At 39.7% G+C, this 21,605-nt stretch overlaps 2 protein-coding genes across 2 annotated transcripts in view; one reads left to right on the top strand and one right to left on the bottom strand.

Moving 5' to 3' along the window:
• The first annotated feature begins 35 nt into the window (after positions 1-35).
• On the top strand, positions 36-7,491 carry LOC109423253 (endoplasmic reticulum metallopeptidase 1). Its single transcript, XM_029870598.2, has 5 exons — positions 36-199; positions 267-396; positions 464-1,735; positions 1,792-2,295; positions 6,767-7,491. Exons 1-5 carry the CDS (start codon positions 123-125, stop codon positions 7,439-7,441), a joined length of 2,658 nt encoding a protein of 885 aa, XP_029726458.2. The 5' UTR covers positions 36-122; the 3' UTR covers positions 7,442-7,491.
• An 11,443-nt stretch (positions 7,492-18,934) lies between these two features.
• Positions 18,935-21,605, bottom strand: part of LOC109423300 (WD repeat-containing protein 48 homolog) — a 53,638-nt gene continuing 50,967 nt past the window's right edge. Inside the window, exon 6 of the mRNA XM_062854201.1 lies at positions 18,935-19,943. Coding sequence (XP_062710185.1) covers positions 19,848-19,943 — 96 coding nt within the window. The 3' untranslated portion in view covers positions 18,935-19,847. The remainder of the gene's footprint in view (positions 19,944-21,605) is intronic.

The raw sequence follows: 21,605 nt of genomic DNA, 5'->3' as shown, positions 1-21,605 counted from the left end.
GTTGTTGTCGTCGTCGTCGTCGTTGGGGCCTTGTCCAAGGAGGAGGCAAGGCACTCTCAAACAATGGAGTGATTCATCTAAATTTTTGGGCCGAGTACGCTAATTAATTTGCCAGGCAGTCGATGATAAGCGAGTTTACGATAAGTCGGTTAGTCCGAAGTAAGTTGTTTAGAGGTGAACATCTACTGAGAGGGAAGATGTAGGTGATTTTCTTTAGTTAATTTTTGGGAGGTGTTTCATGATCAAAATTTCGGAACAATACGCAGGAAAGTCTCCCGAAGTCACACGATACCGCTGCTATGGAGCATCCTATTTCCGGCCGTTGGGATCGGGATTTATTTCCTGGTGTACTGGAATTGGTCAACGCTACCGGAAGGTATTCGAATAGCAGACGAGGTGAGCCTACAACGGATAAGAAGACAAGCAGTCTGGCATGATGTTTGTTATGTTTTCAAATTCACAGCCGACTGATAGTCCGGTATTCGTAGCGGAACGTGCTCACGAATACTTGCGAACGCTGACAAGCCAAGGACCACGAGTTGTGGGAAGCAACGCCAATGAAGTGTTCGCCGTCGATTTTCTGGTGAACACCGTCAATAGTATTATTCAGGAAGCACACGCTTCCAATTTAATAACTGTGGACGTTCAGGAGGCATCCGGGAGTTACTTCCTGGACTACAAAGACTATCCGATCACAAGTTACTACCGAGGAGTGCAGAATGTCGTGATCACATTGCGGAAGCGAGATGACAGACAATTCAGTGGGCGATACCTGCTACTCAACGCACATTTTGATAGTGCCGTCACTAGTCCCGGGGCAGGTGATGACGGAACAATGACCGTAGTCTTACTGGAAGTCCTACGTCAAATGGCACAGCACAACTTGGGACTTCAACACGGAGTCATTTTTCTCCTGAACGGATGTGAAGAGAACACAATGCAGGGAGCACATGGCTTCGTAACCGGTCATCCTTTGGCGGCAAATGTCTCCGCATTTATAAACTTGGATGTCGCCGCCAATGGAGGCCGAGAGATCATGTTCCAATCGGCACCTGAGTTTCCCTTTCTAATGGAGAACTACGAGAAATTCGTGAAGCGACCTTACGCGAACGCGCTTGCCGAAGAGGTATTCCAACTAGGGTTGGTCCCATCGTTCACCGACTACGAAACCTTGTCCAATGTGGGCAAGTGGCCTGGAATGGACATTGCGTTGGCATCGTACGGTTATCTGTACCACACGGCTTACGATGCCTTTGAAACGATCTCTCAGGACACGCTACAGCACATCGGTGATAATCTACTACCGCTAGTCATGGGCCTAGCCAGAAGCCACGAATTGTTCAACATTGAACAGTTCCGAGGCAGTCCGGCGACGTTCTTCGACTTCATGCACTTGTTCAAGATATACTACAACGAGAGCATCACCTATGTGATCAATCTGTTAGTGGCCGTTGTCGGGCTGGGACTTATTGCTGGCACGATCGTTATGATGATTCGAATGGAAGGCGCCAAGCTGACGAAGATCCTGTTCGAGTCCGGCATCACGTTGATCATTCAAACACTGTCCATTGTGGTCGGAGCTGGAGTGTGTGTGGCGATCGCAGCAGTAGCGGATGCGGCTAATCGGTCAATGTCCTGGTTCTCGACAACTTGGCTACTGTTTGGACTGTATTTCGTACCGTTCGTAGCTTGTCTGGTTCTGGGACCATGGATGTATTTACGTTTCCGAAAATTGGTGAGATCGTTTCTCATTTTTTGTACTATATTCAAATAACTGTCATTTCTTCACAGGAATACCTTCATAACCAGGGACGCATTCTACTGTTCCTCCATGCGCAATGTTTCATCTATATTGCACTTTTAGTAACGTTGACGGTCGGGAAAGTTAGATCGGCATACCTCTTTCTTTTCCCTGTTATCTTCCACTCCCTGACAACCATTCTGAACATGATAGTTAAGTTCAAGCTACACATCTGGGTCTACATCCAGCTGATCGGACAAATTATTCCAGTGTTCTACTTCTGTTCGCTGACTGTGACTGTTTTCGCCGTATTCATCCCCATGACAGGTCGCGGGGATGCCTCAACCAACCCGGACCTCATGATGGCTCTCTTCAGCGTTCTGTTGACCCTTCTACTAGTCGGGCTGTCTGTACCGCTGATGGTTCTACTACGCAAGATACGCTATTTCTACATTTTACTTGGAGCAATCTTTCTGGTGACTGTTATTCTGATAATCACTCCAATTGGATTTCCCTTCCGGGAAGGAACGTCCCCTCAAAGATATTACATATTCGTAAGTATTTCTTGGTATTATTTATGTACAGTTTGGCCTAAGTTCATTGTCAGTGTTAATGTCTGTAATATTGATTTTGTTTTTCAAATAATTCGTACAGATGATTATAATAGGTTGCTATAGGTATATCAGCTTAAGAAAAAAACTATTTTAGAACCTTCTCACCAACATTAAAACTTTAAATCATAGAACTCGACTGAAAGATTTGGAAATTTAAACTATGTTTAACAAATCAGATCTGGTAAATGACTGTTCTAGTAGGATACTACGATTCCAATATTTCCTCCTTCAGGAAGCTCTTCATGTACTCTGCCGAAAATTTTCTCAGAAATTTAATCTACAACTTCTCTAAAAGAGAAACTTTATCTAATGTTGCTCCAGAACGTCGCAGTAAAAATTAGGGATTCTATGAGATACTCTTTCAGGGATTACCTCAGCAATACTTATCAAAAATCACATTTTTGGGTAAAATTTCTTCGCGAATTCTTTAAACTCTTCTGCTAAGAAATATGTACTTCGGAAATCTATCTGAAATATCTTTGAAGACTCCAATAATTTCATTTGAAAATCTAATATAATTTCTTCTTTTGTACACTTTTATTCCTAACATTTCGCCTAAAGTTCCTCCAACTATCCTGCCGCGAAGAGACATCTCTACGAATTGTGTCAGATATTCCTAGAGGGATTTTTCCTGAACTTCTACCGCAATAATAAGACTCTTATGAGGGATTACACAGAAATCAAGTAGTGTATTCTTAGTGGAACACTACACTCAGGCAAATAAACCTAAGATTATCATAAGGTCTAACTTATGAAATGGCCTTTAAACAATTCATAACGGCTAGAATGAATTTCATAATGTCGGTTTATTCTGCTATTCTGCTATTATCATGAATTTCATAATGTCGGTTTATGGCGCGAATTGGCTCACAGTTTGGCTTTTATACACATTTAGCAACACGAAATTCTCAAGCGTCGATAGCCGCGTGGTTTGGGCACGAGCTCAGTGATCTCGACGTTCATGGATCGATTCCAGTCTGCATCATTTTACGATTTTTCTGCTCTTTTCTTAAGTTTATCTCATGTAATTAGGTCATAATAAGCATGTTCAATTTTCATAGGGTATTCTTATGGCATCCATACTTTACAGTTATGGCTAAATTTCATAAGTTATTCTGATAAATTTTGGTAGTTTACTTTCCTGAGTGTACTTCAGTCAGAACTTCTTTGGGAACTGCTACAATGTTTTTTTTGCACCTACCGTCTACCCCCGTTGCGTTGGTTTGACCGCATCTAATCTAAACACTTTTTAGTTTGACCCCCGCTAATCTGCATATCGTTCTAATTTAAAATTGCTCAAACGTCATTTCGCTAATGGAACGGGGTGAAACGGAACTCAGAATCAAAACAAAACATCAAATCAGGTTGCCGGCAGTTTGTTTTTCCGACGCCCACAAGGTCGCTAGAAGTTCAAATTAAAAATGAACCCCGTTGATTTGCATGAGGTGCCGTTCAAACCAACGGGGGTAGACGGTGATAAAAATGTGGTTTTAACTCGGGTTTAATATTTCACAGTATTTTCTGAAATTGTGTTGTCAGAATTCACCGAACAAGAACTTCAAGAAGTCTAAAATTCAGTCTAAAAGTGTTCAGACAATTTTTAGAAACACTTGGACAACTAACCAATGAGATAGCTGCTTGGGACTAACAGGCATCTGCAGTGTGTGACGCCTGCTACATCAGGTTGCAGATCAATGTGTGGAAGTGATGATTGCAATCGATTGTCCACTGCAAACCGTTGAGTCCTTTGTGCCTACACAAAGTCATGCGAATATTGGACTGTTGTTGAGAAATGGTTATTTTTGGCAAAAGGTTCACGCATTGGTGCGTGGATGCCAGGCTTAAAATTATTGTTTATTGCTGTAAAGATGATCCGGCACAGTTCGTTTGATTGCATATCTTGTAGGCGTTATATGATGGATTGACACTGTGCTGTGGAAGTTGGTAGGAAATGAAAAATCTTTTCCAACACGTTTCTGGTTCTAGCGATGGCTATGAACATATGAATCTATATAAATAAAAATGGAATGGTGTTTGTATGTCACGAATAGGCTCGGAAACGGACCAACGGATCTTCACCATTCTTTCAGTGTTTCATTCGTGCAGGGCTCCGACGTGTTCGGATGAAAAAATAATTGGGAAAATAGACCGGGAACGCACCGAAAAATAAGAAAATTTGAAATTCCATTTTGCGGGGCATTTTTATACAGAGCTGCATGTATAAGACACTGAAGACGACCTTACAGTTGAGGTTGAAATACGTATCTGTCAAAGGATGCAAATTCTTAGTGGAATTAAAAGGAACAGTACTTAACCCGAAAAATTGATTGTTTACCTTTTGCTCATGTTTTTGACAGTTGATGTACTGAGCCTCAGTAACATCGATAGCCAAAACACCTCCAATGGGTACGTTCTGCGATGGCTCCAAGAATGTTTTTCGTATTGCTCTCTAGGTTATGTTGTACGATTCTATTTGGTTAAGTTCTGTTCCTTGTGAGATTCCTTCAAAGATTCCTTGTAGAATTCTCAAACATGTTTCTTCTAAAATTCCTCCAGTATAGCTTCTGAAATGGTTCTCCCCCATTCACAATTAGACTAAGGTACACCGGGGCAAGTTGAAATGGGTGGGGCAAGATGAAACACGAAGTTTTGAAACAGATTTCAATACAATTTGGTAATTTATCCTTCGTTAAAAGATTGTTTGAATCAAAAACTATGCGTTACGGCGATCAAACTATTTATTATCATTAGAAAACATCATGTTAACCCGCTGTTTCATCTTGCCCCGGTGTACCTTACTAGAAGAAATTTCACAAAAATCACTGGAGGAACACGTACTAGTAAACTCTAGGAAAATTTCCGAACGATCATGTTGAAATTTTCCAAGATATTTTTGCTGGAATCCGATCTAGATGTTTTTCAGTAAGTTAGTTTGAAATTCCACCAGGAATTTTTCAAGGGGTTTTTTCAAGTATATTCCTCCAGTAGTTTATCCATGAATCCCTGCAAAGATTCCCAGGATTTTTTCTCTAAAGTTTTGACTAGCAATTCTTGTCAGTTCTTATATGGCTTTTTATAAGTTTCCTTCAGGGTTCCCCTCAACAGATTTTCCCAGGGATTTTTCGCAAAAGATCTAGGGATTTTTTCTAAATGCCTCTCGAAATATTACATTGTTAATTTGGTAGATTGTTATCGGAATTCCTCTAGTACCTTCTAATAGATGCCGGATTTCTCTAGAGAGATGCTTAAGACCTATTTGTAAATGAGTTCCTGGAAACAAATATAATGTTTTTTTATAACGAAACTTTTATTCGTCAAAAGTTGAATGAAGATATATCATATCCTATCCGCAATCGATATACTAGACACAATTTTGCAGAAATTCTTCAAATAAATATTTCAAGAAGTTTGAACCATTTGTAAGGTATTCATCCAGTAATCAATGTTTCACACGACAATCCAATCAAAAAATCCTATAGTTTTGTCGGAGACTTCAACAATTTTCTCTACACTCTTAGAACAAATCACCCGCTTCAGCGGTATTTACCAACAGTTTTTTTTCTGGAATCCTCTCTGGAAATTTTCTGGGATTTGTACAAGAATTTCCCCAAGAGTTCCCTTCTGGGATTCCTTGAAGGCTACCTTCTGGAAATCTCCTAGAATTTTTGCTGGGAATGCTTCAAGAATTCCTTCTAGGTGCCCTCCAGGCGTTTTTCTGGGGTATCCTCAGGAAGTTTCATCTTAAATTTCTAAAAAAGTTCTTTGTGGAATTTGACAAGGAGTTCCTCATGTGAATCAGGCAATTTTTTTTTTTTTCAAAAATCCCACGGAGACTTCAAGGATTATTTCACTGGAGGAATCCCCAGATAAAGCTTTTGGCAGAATCCTCAGAAGGAGTTTCTGGAGGGATCTAAAGATAAATTTATGAAGGAATTCCCAAAACGTATTCTTGAATTTTGAAGAAATCCGTTGATGGAATTTCTAGAATCAACTCAAAACATTATCTCAGTATTGGAAGGAAGATTGGTAGAAAAACATTCTTCTTCTTCTTATTTATGGCTCTGCGTACCCATTGGAACTTGTTCTGCCTTTTTTCCACTTGGTGTTCTTTGAGCACTTCCACAGTTATTTAGGGTTCGGGAATCTAACCCACCGTCTCCGGATTGGCGACCCATAGCCTTAACCACTAGGCAAACAATGTTCTTATTAGCTTTGTTCTCTAAGTATACATACTGGCAAAGTCCAACAAATCCCCAAGATAAACATGTTTATAAAAATCGGTATTAGCAAACAGGTAAGAATACCTGTAAAGTGCGCAAATATTCTTCCCTTAATTGTGACTGATTAGATTACTGACAAGCATCCTGGGTTACCCTGTATAGATCACCTTAGACCTCTAGTTAAATTGCAGCACCAACAACGGAACTTCTACCATCAAAACGGATCAATTCGACGTTCCCATGACAACTACTTCCTGTACCCGCAAGATCGTCACACCCCGCACTATTTGTTCAACGAAGTTCCCGTCTGGCGCGAACGAGCTCAACCCATAGAAGCCGAATGCGACGAGGAACTGTACTGCGGTTTTCCTCTCTACATCAACCGCTATCATCGGCAGCGTCAAAACAGCTACTGGATGACTAGCCTTTCCCAGCCCATCTTCCCCGATCCGGTGAACCTAAGGCTACTCGAAAAACAAGACCTATCCCCGACCGTCCGCCGCTTCCGATTCTCCATAGAAGGACCCACCCTAATGGGATTCTACGTATCGCCCCTACCTGGCCATAGCCTCAAGGCGTGGACCTTCAGCGAGCAAATCCCACCAAGCGGCACTCCTTGGAACGGACAATCCGTGCACTACGTCAACTACGTCCAGGCCAAGTCTCGCAGCGCACACGAGTTCTATTTCGACATCGAAGCACCCACGACACTAACCGAAGAACCAGTGGTACTTCTCTCCATCCACGCCAACTACATGTACCACGAACAGTACCGAACGGAAGAGTTCCAAGACCTACTCCGGCAAATGCCATCCTTTGCTCACACCGTTGCCTATCCGAACTATTTGGAAAATAGGGAATTCTAACACTGAATAAAACTCATTTTGTTTTTAACCTAAAACTGCGCCGTTTTAATTCACTTTCACATCGTCATCACTCGGTTGTCGGATGAACTAGCCCCAGGGCGCGTACCCATGGAAGCGGTCGTACGGACCGCGGAAAACGCGAATTTCTACACGCTTCAGCGGTTGTTGGGAGTCATCGAACGTTCGTAATGATGAACGTGGTGATACCCTCCCGGCAGCGATACAACCTATAGATTCCATCAAACAGCCGATGCACCACACTACACCAAGAAACTGATGGGAAAAGAACAAATCAAAATCAAATGGGACACAGTGAGTTATTTCCTAGATATAAACTTACCGCACTCAATCTTAGGATGGACAATTTCATCTCCCTAGTGTGAATAACCAGTTGTCTTATTGAGACACAAACAGTTGAATGGCAGTGATTATGATCACAGCGATCATTTTATTGCAGCCGGTGCCAAGCAATGGAGCATGGCATTAAAAGTTGTTACATATTGGTTGAAGAGGAAAACGACTGTGAAACAATTGCCATAAAAAGGCAAGTGCTACTAATCATTTGGTTCAAAAAGGTGATGAAGCAAAACAGAACGAAACCAATAACATAAATGAGAAATGCTTTCATTACTCTGTCGAGTGTTGAGAGATTCAGGAAAATGCACAAGCATTCACTCTTAGTGTAATATGTCTCTAATTGTTAGAGTTTTATCATTCTGTTGGCGTTTTGGAACCTTTAGCATATCTTTGTAGATACATATCTGCAAAAATATAAATCGAGACATGTTGTACAGTAAACTCCTGAATTATACAATGAGCTTCATGGTTGATTGATCAGAGCATTGGAGCGTTAATTTTTTTGAACTCATTGAAGAAACAATTGGTTAAGAGCATGCAGCAGAATGTGGTGGGAGTAAATTGGGAGTTTTGTTACCAGTTAGTGTAAAGTCAAATCAGTGAGAGATGCGTATTTTCAATATGGATTTCTATTGGAGTAATCGGCATCGAATACACCTTTGGTTATTTAAGTAGACGTACTCACCAACTTGTTGATTGTTACAAACTAAGAAAAATTTGTTCATTCCAATTTCAACTCTCCTCAAGAACAGTTCATCAAATGATACTTTCTTCAACTTCGACCACTTTGTCGCTTTACATCGTATATAAATCTGCTAAATCGAGCTGCCTTCCTAGAGGTATGATTAAAATCGCTGCAATCGTATACAACCATAAGAATATTGTATATTGATCGTTTGTGTCATACTTGCGTCGTATACGAAGTGAACGAAATCGGAGAAATCGTATATTCATTTTTACAGTCGCATATGATTGTTACTGCACTTTTAATAGTCGAATTTTAATCTCGGAAATCGTAAATGACTTTGTTTACATATTTGTAAGATGGAGGAGAGGAAAACTTTTTATTCATCCCAAATTTGTTTTTTTTTGTTGTAACATGCCAACTATGGTAGCAATAATTTCAACCAAATATGTAGGTTTTCATACTATTTACATACAGCAGCTCACTTATAATAAGTGATGTATACTGCCCCCACTCGCAAAACAGTCCCATATGAATAGGAAACCCAGCAAAGATGGGACTGTTATGCTAGTGTCGGCAGTATAGATTCCAACAGCGATGTGAATTCAGAGCCCAACACAAGTCCCGCACCGTATCATGCTAATTTTTATTCGTTTCATCCCATTCACTTTGAACTCTCTACTTCCAACTTGGCAATATAGCCAAAAGAGATAACGCACAGTTCTCAATCAAAGGACCTAAGTTCGGTTCCCAGCGAACACCAATTGTTTTTCTTCTTAATTTGAAAATCTTGAGTCGTATATCGGTACACTCAATCGTAATAAGATCATGCAAATTGTATATTTAGTCGAAGAAAATCGGCGAAATCGTAGAAATTTTTCGAGAATCGTAAATCATGTTGGATGGAATCGCAGTAATCGTATATATGTTTCCATATGGCCTCCACTATAATATATGCCTGTTTCGTGCATTGAATACGATTTCTTTAGTGCTATACAGAGATGCCAGATATACAGATTTTTCTGTATTATACAGATTTTTAGAGGTTGATACAGACAGGATACAGAAAAAATACAGATTTCATGATCATGATACAGATTTTTCCTCCACATATGTTTTTCCTCATATATTCACGCAAGGTGGAAAATAAAGTAATAAAAATGATTGGGAGTACAAACCCATTTAATTATTCATATTTTCACATTTGACCTCAATTTTCAATCATTTATTGAATTTATTAAAAAAAAATACATTACGAAACATAAAACATCCTAGATATGTAATAAGCATACGTTAAAGGCGGGCTTCTTTACGTTTTTATCACGTTGAAATATTAATCTGGTAAAATATAACTTCCCAGCCTTCGCCCCAATTTAAGTTTCTCAGTAAGTTTTCAAAGATTATGTTGTTATATATAAAAAAAAGAATAAACTATATCTTTGCAGATTATTTTATGTGTATTGCTGTTTGCTTGACAATTTGCAAGAGTCGCGAATTTCCAGTGAAATATTAAGCTGTAAGGAAAATTTAAGCTTGAAGTACTGAACATAAAAATGAAATAAAAGTTGGAAACTTTGCTAAGCAAAAGATCTGGTTTTCTTTTTGCTTTTCATTCTTATATGTAGAATGAAAATAATGAGAAGACTTACGAAAAATGTTTTCGTTGAAAATTGAAAGTAATGACAGTTTTTTTCAAATAATAATATTGAATCAAACCTGAGAAGAAATAGCCAGTACACACCCTTTCAAACAACTGAGTTACTAACTATAAAATTATGTTAGAGGCGCCTAGTATTTGGAACACCAGTAATGGGAAGAGTTTTTTTTTTAAGAAATTCTTGCAGAGATTCTTTGGAGAAATTTCTAGAGACCATTCTTGAGATTCCTTGACTAATTTCTCCAGGAATTCTTTTGAATAGATTTCTATGGGTTGCTTCTTAACATCCAGCAAGATAAACTTTACACACTCTTTTGGATATTTGTTTAAAAAATATCGAAAATTTCTTGTCGACGGATAACTCCATTAATACGGATTCTTTGAGAAATTCATTCAGAAATATTTCCAAAGAATTTCCTTAAGAAATAGCTGAAAAATTTATTTCTGGGATCTTTGCAAATGTTTTGTAATGCGTTCCACCAAGAATTTTCCGAAATGTTTCTCCAGGTTTTCCCCAGGAAGTTCTTAAGAAACTTCTTCTAGGATGGTAAAAAAGAAATTCGGGTTAAGTACTGTTCCTTTCAATTCCACTAAGAATTTGCATCATTTGACAGATACGTATTTCGACCTCAACTGTAAGGTCGTCTTCAGTGTCTCTTACTTGACTCGACTGGGCTTGACTAGAGTCGAGTCAAGTACGAGATACGGAAGACGACCTTACAGTTGAAGTCGAAATAATTAAATAATAAAAAAAAAATCTGTCAAAGGATGCAAATTCTTAGTGGAATTAAAAAGAACAGTACTTAGCGAAACTGGAAGCATTTCCATACTTTTTCGTTTTTGATTTTTTTTATTAAAAAACGAAGCAATATTTTCAAAATCGGTTTTCGTACACAGTTAGAGGAAGGGCCAAGGTATCTCCTGATTTTTTTCTTCAGGTGGAAAATATTTCTCAGTTTTAAGAAACCAATTTTGTAATAAAATTTCAAAAAATATGGTTTTTGAAAAATTGGTAAAAGTTTTACACCTGAAAAAATCCAGGAGATAGCTTGATCCTTCCTCTTACTGCGTATGAAAACCAATTTGGAAAATATTACTTCGTTATTTAAAAAAAAAATCAAAACCCAAAAAAATGAGGAAATGCGTCCAGTTTCGCCTTATCCCGACTTTCTTTTTACTTACAACTAACTTTACTTCCTCTAACTCTTTCTTTCAGAATTTCCTGCTTAGATTTCTTCAGAAATTCGAATGTGAAGATATATTTATCTCCAGAGGTTTCTTCAAAATTTCAAAATTGAGAAGTTACTTCATGGAATTTTCCTGAAAAAATAAAAATTCTGACATTCTTCAAGTTAATTATTCACAAATCCTCTTCTCAGGGTTCTCCAAGATTTTTTTGAGATATTCGTTCAGTGATTCCTGCAGAAACTCCTTCATGTTTTTTTAGAAAAAATTAAAAAAAATCTTGATAAACTTCTGGAGTAACTCTATCAATGAAAGAATTCTTGAGAAATTTCTGCAGTGATTCCTGGAAAATCCGTGGAGGAATTTCTGGGGAAATCTCTTAAAAAATGCAGACATTGCAGACAAAGGTACTTGTAGGTTTTTTTTAAGAAATCCTTCATTGAATTAATAAAGATTCTCTGGAGGATTTTCTGAAGGGATCCTTGGAAGAACTGCTGGAGGTACCTCTGAAAGAATCATCGATAAAAAAAAATCTGGTGCAGTTTATGAAGAGATTTCTTGGAATAATTCTTTAGAGAACCAATAGAGAAATAAAAAAAAATGGAGAACCCTCTACAAATATTCTTGAAACATTTCTAGAAAAAATCTTTTAAAAATGTTTATTAGTTGAAGTTCTGCAGCAATTGTTGAGAGAATCTTTTGGAAAAAATAGAAAAAAAAATCCTGAAGAAAGGTCTTAACAAATCCAAAGTAATGCCTGGAGGAATACCTCAAGGAACTATTGGATAAACTCCTGTAGGAACTTTCCAAAAAAATCTTTTGAGAATTTCTAGAGGAATTTAAAAAAAAAATCCCTGGAAAAATGAAGTAATTCATTAGGCAGAAATTTATGCAATTATATCTGGGATGGTTCTTGAAGTTTATTTTTTATAGTCTTTATATTTTTGTGTGTTTTAAATTATGATAGTTCTTCATACAAACTGGAAGTTTCTAAATTTCTGATAGAATCTCTGAATGTTTGTTAAAGTAAAATATCTAATAAAATAAAAATTGCATCTTTTCAAGATACGTGAGAAGAAACCCCTGGAGAAAATCATTGATATATTTTCGGAGAAATGCTATGGAAAAATTCCTGAAAAAAATTTGGAGGAATTTCTCCAAAAATATTAAAAAAAATATATTAAGAAATACAAGCATAACTTATGTAGCAATCCCTGAAGGAATTTTCTCTTTAATCCTTTAAAGAATCCAATGAGGATTTTCTGAAGGAATTTCTGTGGAAACCCGTGAACCAGTTTCAGGATATTTTTTGAGAAACTTCCAGGAAAGTCCCAGGGAAAATTCCTGAAAGAATCCCTGGAGAAATTTTCACAAAAATTGGGCGACGTCAAAGTTCAGAACTATTAAGAATATACATATATATTTTACTATACAAAATCATAACGTTCTGTTATTTAGTGAAATCTTACTGCAAATAGAAATGTTCGTACAAAATTCGGGACACAAAAAATTACATGTGCAACATACAGATTTCTTACGGGGTCTGACTGGATTTACGGAAACTTGGTGTTTTTGGCTTTCAGTCACAGTTTCAAAATACAAACAAATACAGATTTTCTAAAATCCTGATACAGATTTTTGGAAAAATCATCTGGCATCCCTGGTGCTACATATGTGTAACTATTTCAGTTGCAATTTCGATATAGAAACCAAATTGCTGGCTGGGCCGTTTTCCGGAACTAGATACGAAAATTAGAAGTTCCGTGTGGAGAGGTATTTGAAGTCCGTCGAGCTATTGGATGCGGTTACAGAGGACCCACCGGCTGTTGTGGAGGACCAAGCCAAGTTTCAGAGGACAACAAGGCGGCGAATGTGATTATATCCTTCATTCATGATGATCTTCTGGATCTAATCCGCGAGAAGACCACTGCGAAGTAAATCTGGATCGTTTTGAAGAATGTGTGCGCCAAGAAGTCGGTGTCCTCGCAAACGTTTGTCTGGAAGCTGCTCGCAAGACTGAAGATGGAGAAAGGTGCTCCTATCAAGGACCATTTGAAGGTATTCGACGAGTTGGTGAGACAATTGAAATCAGCCGGCGCCAAACTAGAAGAAGCTGACATGGTCTCTCAACTGTTTGTGACGCTGCCCGAATCCTACGATCCACTCGTGACGGCGTTAGAGAATCTCAGAGAAAAGGACCTTACACTGGAAGTTGTACGTGAGCGATTGTTGGCCGAAGAGTTGAAGAAGTCTGACAGGATGGTTGATACGAGTAAGGAGAAGCCTGCAGCCTTCGCTGGATTCAAGCAAAAGCCACGTAAATTCATGGGAAAGTGTAGAAGATGCCAGAAGAAGGGTCATATGGCTAAGGATTGTCGTGTCAAGCTGCAAGGAGAGGCCAACGTAGTTGCTGAATCCGAAGGCGTTGCGTTCATGGTTGGTCGCCAGCCATCTGCGGATGCCAGGCGTGACAAGGTGACATTTAAGCTGGATTCTGGGGCAAGCAATCACCTCATAAATGACAAGGCGGTGTTCAAGTCACTGGGGAAGCTGTTGCTCCATCGGTGTGGCAAAAGAAAACGATGATTGCGATACACAGAGGGACGATTTGCGGTCTTGCGGAATCAACCGTCAAGGTGTAAGTATGACCATCTACGACGTGCTGTTCATCCCGGAGTTAGGAGCCAACTTGCTGTCGATGAAGCGCATGACCAAAGCGAGCGTAACAGTGAGCTTTGGACCGACAGTTGGAGAAATGAAGTTGAAGAATTCGGTGATTGCGATCCCAACTAACATTTTCAGCGGTACAAGCTTCAGTCATTTGCTTTCTGTTGGGTAACCATCGAATTGAAGCAGTCAAAGCTGAGTAAAAGGGAAGCTAGTCAAATCTAAACCATAAGCTAATACACGACTGCAAAACAAGCACCATACAGCTACCAAACTCGGTTTTCAAAAATCAATCACTTGTCACTGGGGCTGCCTTTACTGCACTCTGTTCCAACTCCGGGAGATTTCCCGGAAGATGTGTAAACTTGAACAAATCGAATAGGAGTCCCCACTAACAAAACAGCTGCTACTATACAGTACAATTCGTAATACTGACAAATCCACAAACCAGAAGCGTTTTGAAGGCCGTTATGAGATATCATTACAGCTAGAAGCTGTAAAAAAGAAACTGTTGGTATACCAACACGGCTTGTCGGATGTAAACATTATTGTCAAAACAAACTTCGAGCGCGATATATAGCTACTACACAAATACTTTACAGCTATCTATCTTGGTGCTGTGAAATTATTTCGGTTGCTTTTATTGCACTTTAATCTAACTCCGGAAGATTTGTCGGAATATGTACAAATCGAGTAAGAGTCCCAGCCAACAAAACAGCTGCTTTTATACAGTACATTTTGTAATGTTGCCAAATACACAAAACAGCAGCGCTTAGTTGTCGTTTAAAGAACACTCTTTCAGCTAGAAGTGGTGACGGAAAACCTGTTGGCGCAACCACACAGCTTCTTCAATGTAAACATTGCGTTTGACGTTTCACAAGCTTTTGCAACAAGATAAAGTTGGGTAAGCTTTCTTGTGGCACAATTGTGAAGCCTTGTCTGGAGTAGAACAAAATGGGCTATTTTCTATGCTATTTATATATAGCAGTTTGGGAGCGAGGACATCATCGGAACTAGTGGATACGGAGATCGGGAGTTCAATTCCAAGTAGCGGAAAGTACTTTAAACATTCAATTTTAAAAGCATTAATTCCAGTTCCACAAGTATTGCGTCACAGTATCCATAACCTAATCATATTTAATCGATTAATTTGGGGATGCTGTATAACTATTATTTAACAACTGTGAAAAGGCTGAAAAAGCGCCTTCTCAAGAGGTTATTCCGTTAATGGTTACATAGGAGCCGAGAAAAAAGCTATGAATAGGTGACATAGAAGCTGATCGCACACTATGTACAAGTGGATTAAGTTCGCCAGATTCCTTGGTATAGGGCTTGCATAGAAGCTTCAGTCCATATGTACAACACAGTAACTCAGCATCAAGCCGTATTGAGGACGCTTTGTTGACGTTTACATTTACAATAAATGTTAGTTGGGATGTGTCCGCTGAGAGGTGATATCTATGAACTGGACGTGCTCTTCCCAATCGTCACTTGGGCCATATTGGTAGCAGCAATTTGGAAGCTCTCGTGAAGTTTGATATGATCACAGTTTTCAGCAAATTTCACTGCCATGAGGCGATGGCGACTGCGGCGATGGGCAACCCTATATCGAAGTTAACAGTTGACCAAGGCCGCGAGTACTGTTCCAACGATCAAAAACAATATTACGAAGAAAAGGGTATCCAAATCGAACCTACGGCAGCCTACACTCCTCAACAAAACGGGGTTGCTGAGAGATTTAATCGGACGATCATCGAGAAGGTCAGATCAATGCTGATTCAGGCGAGCGCTCCCAAAACCATGTGGGGTGAAGCGGTACTTGCTGCAGTCTATTTGGTTAATAGATGTCCAACACGTGCTGATTGAAAGACTCCTGCTGAATTTTGGATGAAGCAAAAACCAGATTTGGCCAAACTTCGGCTGGACCTGAAAAGCAGAGCCGCGGTCATGGTTGGATATGCACCAAACGGCTACCGCTTGTGGGACGCAGAAACCAGACAGCTGTTCATATCCCGGGACGTCAAATTTCATGAAGGTTCATTTCCGTTCGCTGAGAAGAAACAACCTGATTCTCCATTGATTGTTGTACCGTATGACCTTGAACTGGAAGTTGATGATGAAACCCAAATCGAACCGCTGAATGCACCAAGGGCCGAGCAACAGGGGGAAAACGTAGATCAAGCTGTCGGACCTGGTGCGATGCTTCTGTCTGATGACGAATCTGATGATGATGATGCTGAACCGCAGTCTTCAATACCGACAGCGCTCCCTTCGCAATAAGAACATGGTTCAAACCTTGACTTGGCAACCACGACGTATAGCGAACGTTTAAAGATGTCTTGACTGGAAGGATATTTTCTGCCGTTCAATATCCACCTACAGATGTTAATGGTACCCCAAATGATGTCGAAACAATTCCCGTGTGTTCAACCGATATACCACAAACGTACCGAGGCATATTTGGCCGTCCCGATGAAAAGCATTGGCTTACAGCTGTGAATGATGAACTCAACTCGCTAAAGCAAAACGACGTTTGGCACCTAGAAGAGTGTCCGGAAGGGATCAAAGCAATCAAATCGGGTGTTTCGCATTAAGGAAGACGAAGACGGGAATCCGATTCGCTATAAGGCACGTCTCGTGGCCAAGGGATTTCAACAGAAGCCCGGACTGGACTATGACGAGACGTACGCACCGGTGGCAAGAATGGCTACAATTTGGACTGTCCTGGCCGTAGCTGTTCAGCGATGCACATCCAGCAACTAGACGTCAAGACAGCGTTTCTATACGGCGATCTGGACAAAACGGTTTACCTGGAAGTTCTGGAAGGCATTAAGGCAGCATCCAACCTTGTGAAATCTGCGTAAATCGTTGTATGGATTGAAGCAAAGTCCCCGCTGCTGGAACAATAAGCTGAACGTAACGCTTCTACAAAATGGATTTTCACGTTCAAAACATGATTATTGCCTCTATGTTAAGATCAACAGGCACGGAAATGTCTACATCATTATTTACGTTAACTATGTCCTAATGTTTGGAGACCAAATGAACGCGGTATTGGAAACGAAAAAGATGCTATCTCAGAAATGCCAAATGACGGATTGCGGAGATGTCAGTTGCTTCCTGGGTATGAAGATCCAATATAATAGGGAGGAGGGAAGACTGTAGCTGTCACACAAAGCTGGCATCAATCGTATTTTGACCAAGTTTGGTTTGCAAGACTGTAATCCTGTTAAAACGCCTATGGAGAAAGGCTGCCAGCTGCCAACTGCTGATGGAGTTCCAACTACCCAGCCATATAGGGTGCTCCTTGGCAGCATCAAGTATACCTTGTTATGTGTCCGCCCCGACATCAGCTATTCCATTGCATACCTTGGTAGGTATCAGCAGAACCCTGGAAATTGTCATTGGCAAGCCCTTAAGAGAACAGATCGTTACCTGAAAGGATCCAATAACTTGAAGCTAGAATACACAAGGAAGAAAGACTCTCCCACCCTGATAGGATATGCTGATGCCGATTGGGCCTCGGATGCAGTTGATAGAAAACCGGTGAGTGGCTACATTTTTCATGCCTTTGGAAATACGATTTCAAGGGGCAGTAGAAAGCAACAAACTGTAGCGTTATCATCCAGTGAAGCGGAATACAGCGCGTTGAGCCTAGCTGTTTCGGAAGGAATCAGGTTGAAAGGAATCCTTACAGACCAGGAAGTGATGTCACTACAAGAATCGTTCACCATCTATGATGACAATCACGGATGTATCTCGATGGCCAAAAATGCTGAATGCAAGCGAGCAAAACACATCGACGTCAAGCGCCATTTCTTGCGGGACCATGTGATCAAAGGTACGGTGAAGATTAAGGACAAACGACTTGAAATCCCATCGAGTAGGCAGGTAGCAGATGTTTTCACAAAAGCACTAGACCTAGCACTAGACACTACTAATTTTCAAGAACTTCGGAAACTCCTTGGATTGACCGATTAAGAGGGGGTATTGGTGTAATCGGCATCGAAGACACCATTGGTTACAAAGACGTCCTCAGCAACTTGTTGATTGTTACCGCGCTGCCATAGTTCCGCTTCAAAGTGAGAGTGAGAGTGCGCGTCCATAGGATTTTCGTGGATTTGCTATTGTTAATATTCTTCTTTGCGACTTCGCACACGCGCACTCCCACTCTCACGCGTAACTATAACGGCGCCATTACAAACTAAGAAGAAATTGTTTCCAATTTCAACTCTCCTCAAGAACAGTTCATTAAACGTTACATCCTTCAACTTCGAACACTGTGTTTTACTGCACATATCAAGAATTTTAATAACGATAAATTAACGAGATGTTAGTTCCAAATTCCCACCGCATGCTTCCACGGGTTTGCCAATAACTGTTTACCAAATTGAGGATGTGCGTTTCAACAACTAAAGAACTCAACTCAAGATAAGGCAAGTGGTAGCTGGTAAGGTTAAGATGGTATAGGGCACTGCACTGTTTTGATTTTGTATGAGATTTTGACATTTCCTGGCCTTGTTGTTTACAAAATCTCAATAAGAGCGAAAGAGAAGGAGAGAATTTCGTGCAGAGCCCTATTGCTGCTTAACTTAGCATGATGGGCCCGGAAATGCTAGCCATTTGTCTGCAATGATTGATTGTCAAAAAAACTTCATTCTGAAAGCACAGTTTCGAGTTCTAAAGGAATCGCACAAGAAACTTCTTGAGTGATTCCTGGCAGAAACTTTCTTCGGTGACTGCCATTAGAACTGTCATTTCTTCGCTACTGCGTACTGCGATCGAAGAAAAGCCGGTTTCTTGAGCGATTCAGGCAAGGAATTTCCCATGCATCAAGATAGGCTGAGAAATTCCTTCTGAACTGCAAACAGTGCTGAAAGGAAGAAATAAGCAGGATTTAAGGACAACGTTCTTTCGATTCTATTTTCGATAAAAGTGCCGGTTCTTTTATGCTTTATAGAGGATATATTCCATATACTTTTTTCAACTTTCTTCAAGTTTACCTGTACTGGTGTGACGTAGCAGTAAACATCTCGTTCCGGTTTTATAATGCTCTATGGTTCCTCTTCCATTTGGGTTGCTGTCGTTAGTACTACTACCTCTCTTGTTTTGCTATTTCTGTTCACTCGTTATTGTAATGATTAGTGTTCTTGTATAGAATAGAATTGAATTCAATCTCTCTTTAGCGCTCAAAGCTTTCCTACTAATAATTGCTACTGATTCGGTAATTTCCGTTACATTCTTTCCTACCGATAATATAAGCATTCAAGTTGACGCGTTTTGTATGTGCTTTCAATCACGATTCCCTAAATAGATTGGCAATGATCAATCCGAGACGACTGACACGACTTTCGTTCTTTTCTCACATGCACACCCTCAAGGAAAGCTACTAACGAAATGTATTGGGATATTGAAATTAGGTAAGAACTATTGACTTAAAATAACAGTACACTGGAATAAGTTGATCACGTAGTTGATTAGCACAGTCTCTCTCAGAAATAGTAGTTAGTTGTAGATCGAACAGAAGCGGAAATTAAATTGCTAAATGCAAGCTGCTACTCAGACACACCTACAACAGTACACTATACAATAGGAATACTACGCCACTTAAAATCTTGCTATACACTACACCTCCTTGCGTGTGTGAGTGTACCAGCACGAGTGCATAAATAACTTAGTAAACATACGATAACATTGCTAAATTCTATCTAAACGGATGCGCACAATCTCTCACACTTGCTCGCCCAGTAACACACATACGCACACGCACATCGCTTTCTCGCTGTCTCTCGCTAGAACTCTGTAGAAAAAAAAGGAAACAAACGGCCTGCGCTGCCCTCTGCGCTGCAGGGAACCTAGTTTGACTTTGTTCGATAGTGGAACGTGAGATCGGACGATTGCTTCCAGATGAAATGCCGCACCGTCCGGAGGTCCATGTTGGGGTCGCAAATCTACGGAAAACGAAAAGTTTGGATGAAAACTGAAAGATCCCTGGAAATCTATACGGAGAAACGAAAGTACCCAAAATTGAGTTCCTTCTACCCAACTTCGAGGTTGCGTGCGGGAAGTCAATTTTGAGTTGATGGGGTCGATGTTGAGGTAGGTATTTTGCATTTAGGCGTGTACAGCCAAAGTACCTAGAGTCGAAGTTCTTTTTACTCAACCGTCAGTTAAAATTACTCAACTTTCGGTATGTACTATGTCACTTACTCAATTTTGGCTTCCCGCATCGAACTCTCAAAGTTGGGTTGTTTTGCTATTCACTCTTTGACAACGATAAAGAGAGCGAATGAAAGAGGATGCAAAAAAGAACTCAAAAGTGAGTTTAAAAATACTCAAATTTGGGTTCTCTTGTTTTTCAGTGTATTGAAGTGACGACGAGGAGGATAGAGGCAATAGGGGTTCGAACCGGACAGGTTACTACTGTGCCAAAAGTGGACTTGGGAATGCAGTAAGGGCTTTGTACCATCCCGGGTAGAGGGAAAGAGCTCGATAATAGCATATTTTGATATTGAGATCAAAATGTGATATTGGTTTGATTGATATAAGAGATAAAAGATCTGAAAATAATATCTAAAATTTACTCCTGGAACATCATCATCAGATCATAGTTAGATCTTGTAAGATCTAACCAATAGCAGCAAGCTATTCGCTTGATCTTGGAATATCAAATTTTGATATTGTTCAGATGTTTCAGGAACATTTTTCAGATATTATTTTCAGATCTTTTATCTCTTATATCAATCAAACCAATATCACGTTTTGATCGTCAGTATTTCACCTCTACCCGGGATGGTAGACATTCGTTTAATCAAGGTCCAAAAATATTCTAAAAAGAAGTGTCAGAAAAACATACATAGATTTACACACTATTTTATTTAATGTAGTGATAACACAACTTGTTTGAAAATAAAGAGCAGATGGTACATAACACTTACACATACATTATAATAAATATTCGAGTAAAAATCCTATGAATTCCATTTTTTAGCAATGGCAACGTTCGTTTAGCAATGGCGAATGAGAACTTAATTTTCTATAGGTTTATTACAATTTTGTCAGTATTTTTTAAGACTTTACCGCAAAACTTTTAGTTTATATAATGTCAGCAAGAGAATTAATTTGAAAATATTTTAATTCGTTTTTTTTTGTGAAATTATGAAAAATGTTAAAGCCTAGACCAAAGAATGCATTTTTTTAGTCATAATACTATATTATTGGTTCCTTCCGGGATTCCTCATGGAATACATTCTGAAATTACCCCAGGAATTCGTGCTAGGGTTTCTCCTGGCGATCTTTATGAGATTCCTCCAGGAATTCTTCCTGAGATATTACTAGAGTTGCCTTCCGGAATTTCTCCAGGGGAGTGTTCTTCCAGGAGCTCCGAAATTTCTCCAAAAAATGCTTCCCAGACTGCTCCAGCAATTCCGGTTGAGATTCTTCCAAGAACTCGTCCCTCAGTTTCTCTCGATTTTTTTTCTATGATTACTCCAGTAATTGCTTCCGGTATTGCTCCAGAAGTTCTTTCGGGGATTCCTCGGGGGTAATTCAGAATTCCTACAGAGGCACCCTCTGGAATTCTTTCAAAAGCCTCTTCTGAAATTACTAAAGAG

Source organism: Aedes albopictus, chromosome 2, assembly GCF_035046485.1.
Source record: "Aedes albopictus strain Foshan chromosome 2, AalbF5, whole genome shotgun sequence".
Lineage (NCBI taxonomy): Eukaryota > Metazoa > Arthropoda > Insecta > Diptera > Culicidae > Aedes > Aedes albopictus.
The sequence above is the reverse complement of the archived record's forward strand: the minus strand, read 5'-3'. Positions and strand labels throughout refer to the sequence as shown.

Excerpts from the sequence above, each read along its gene's own strand:
- LOC109423253 (XM_029870598.2), top strand. The coding sequence starts at position 123 with ATGATAAGCGAGTTTACGATAAGTCGGTTAGTCCGAAGTAAGTTGTTT. Across the intron at positions 1,736-1,791 it reads ATTTACGTTTCCGAAAATTG|GAATACCTTCATAACCAGGG; the intron begins GTGAGATCGTTT and ends ATTTCTTCACAG. Across the intron at positions 2,296-6,766 it reads CTCAAAGATATTACATATTC|CACCAACAACGGAACTTCTA; the intron begins GTAAGTATTTCT and ends GTTAAATTGCAG.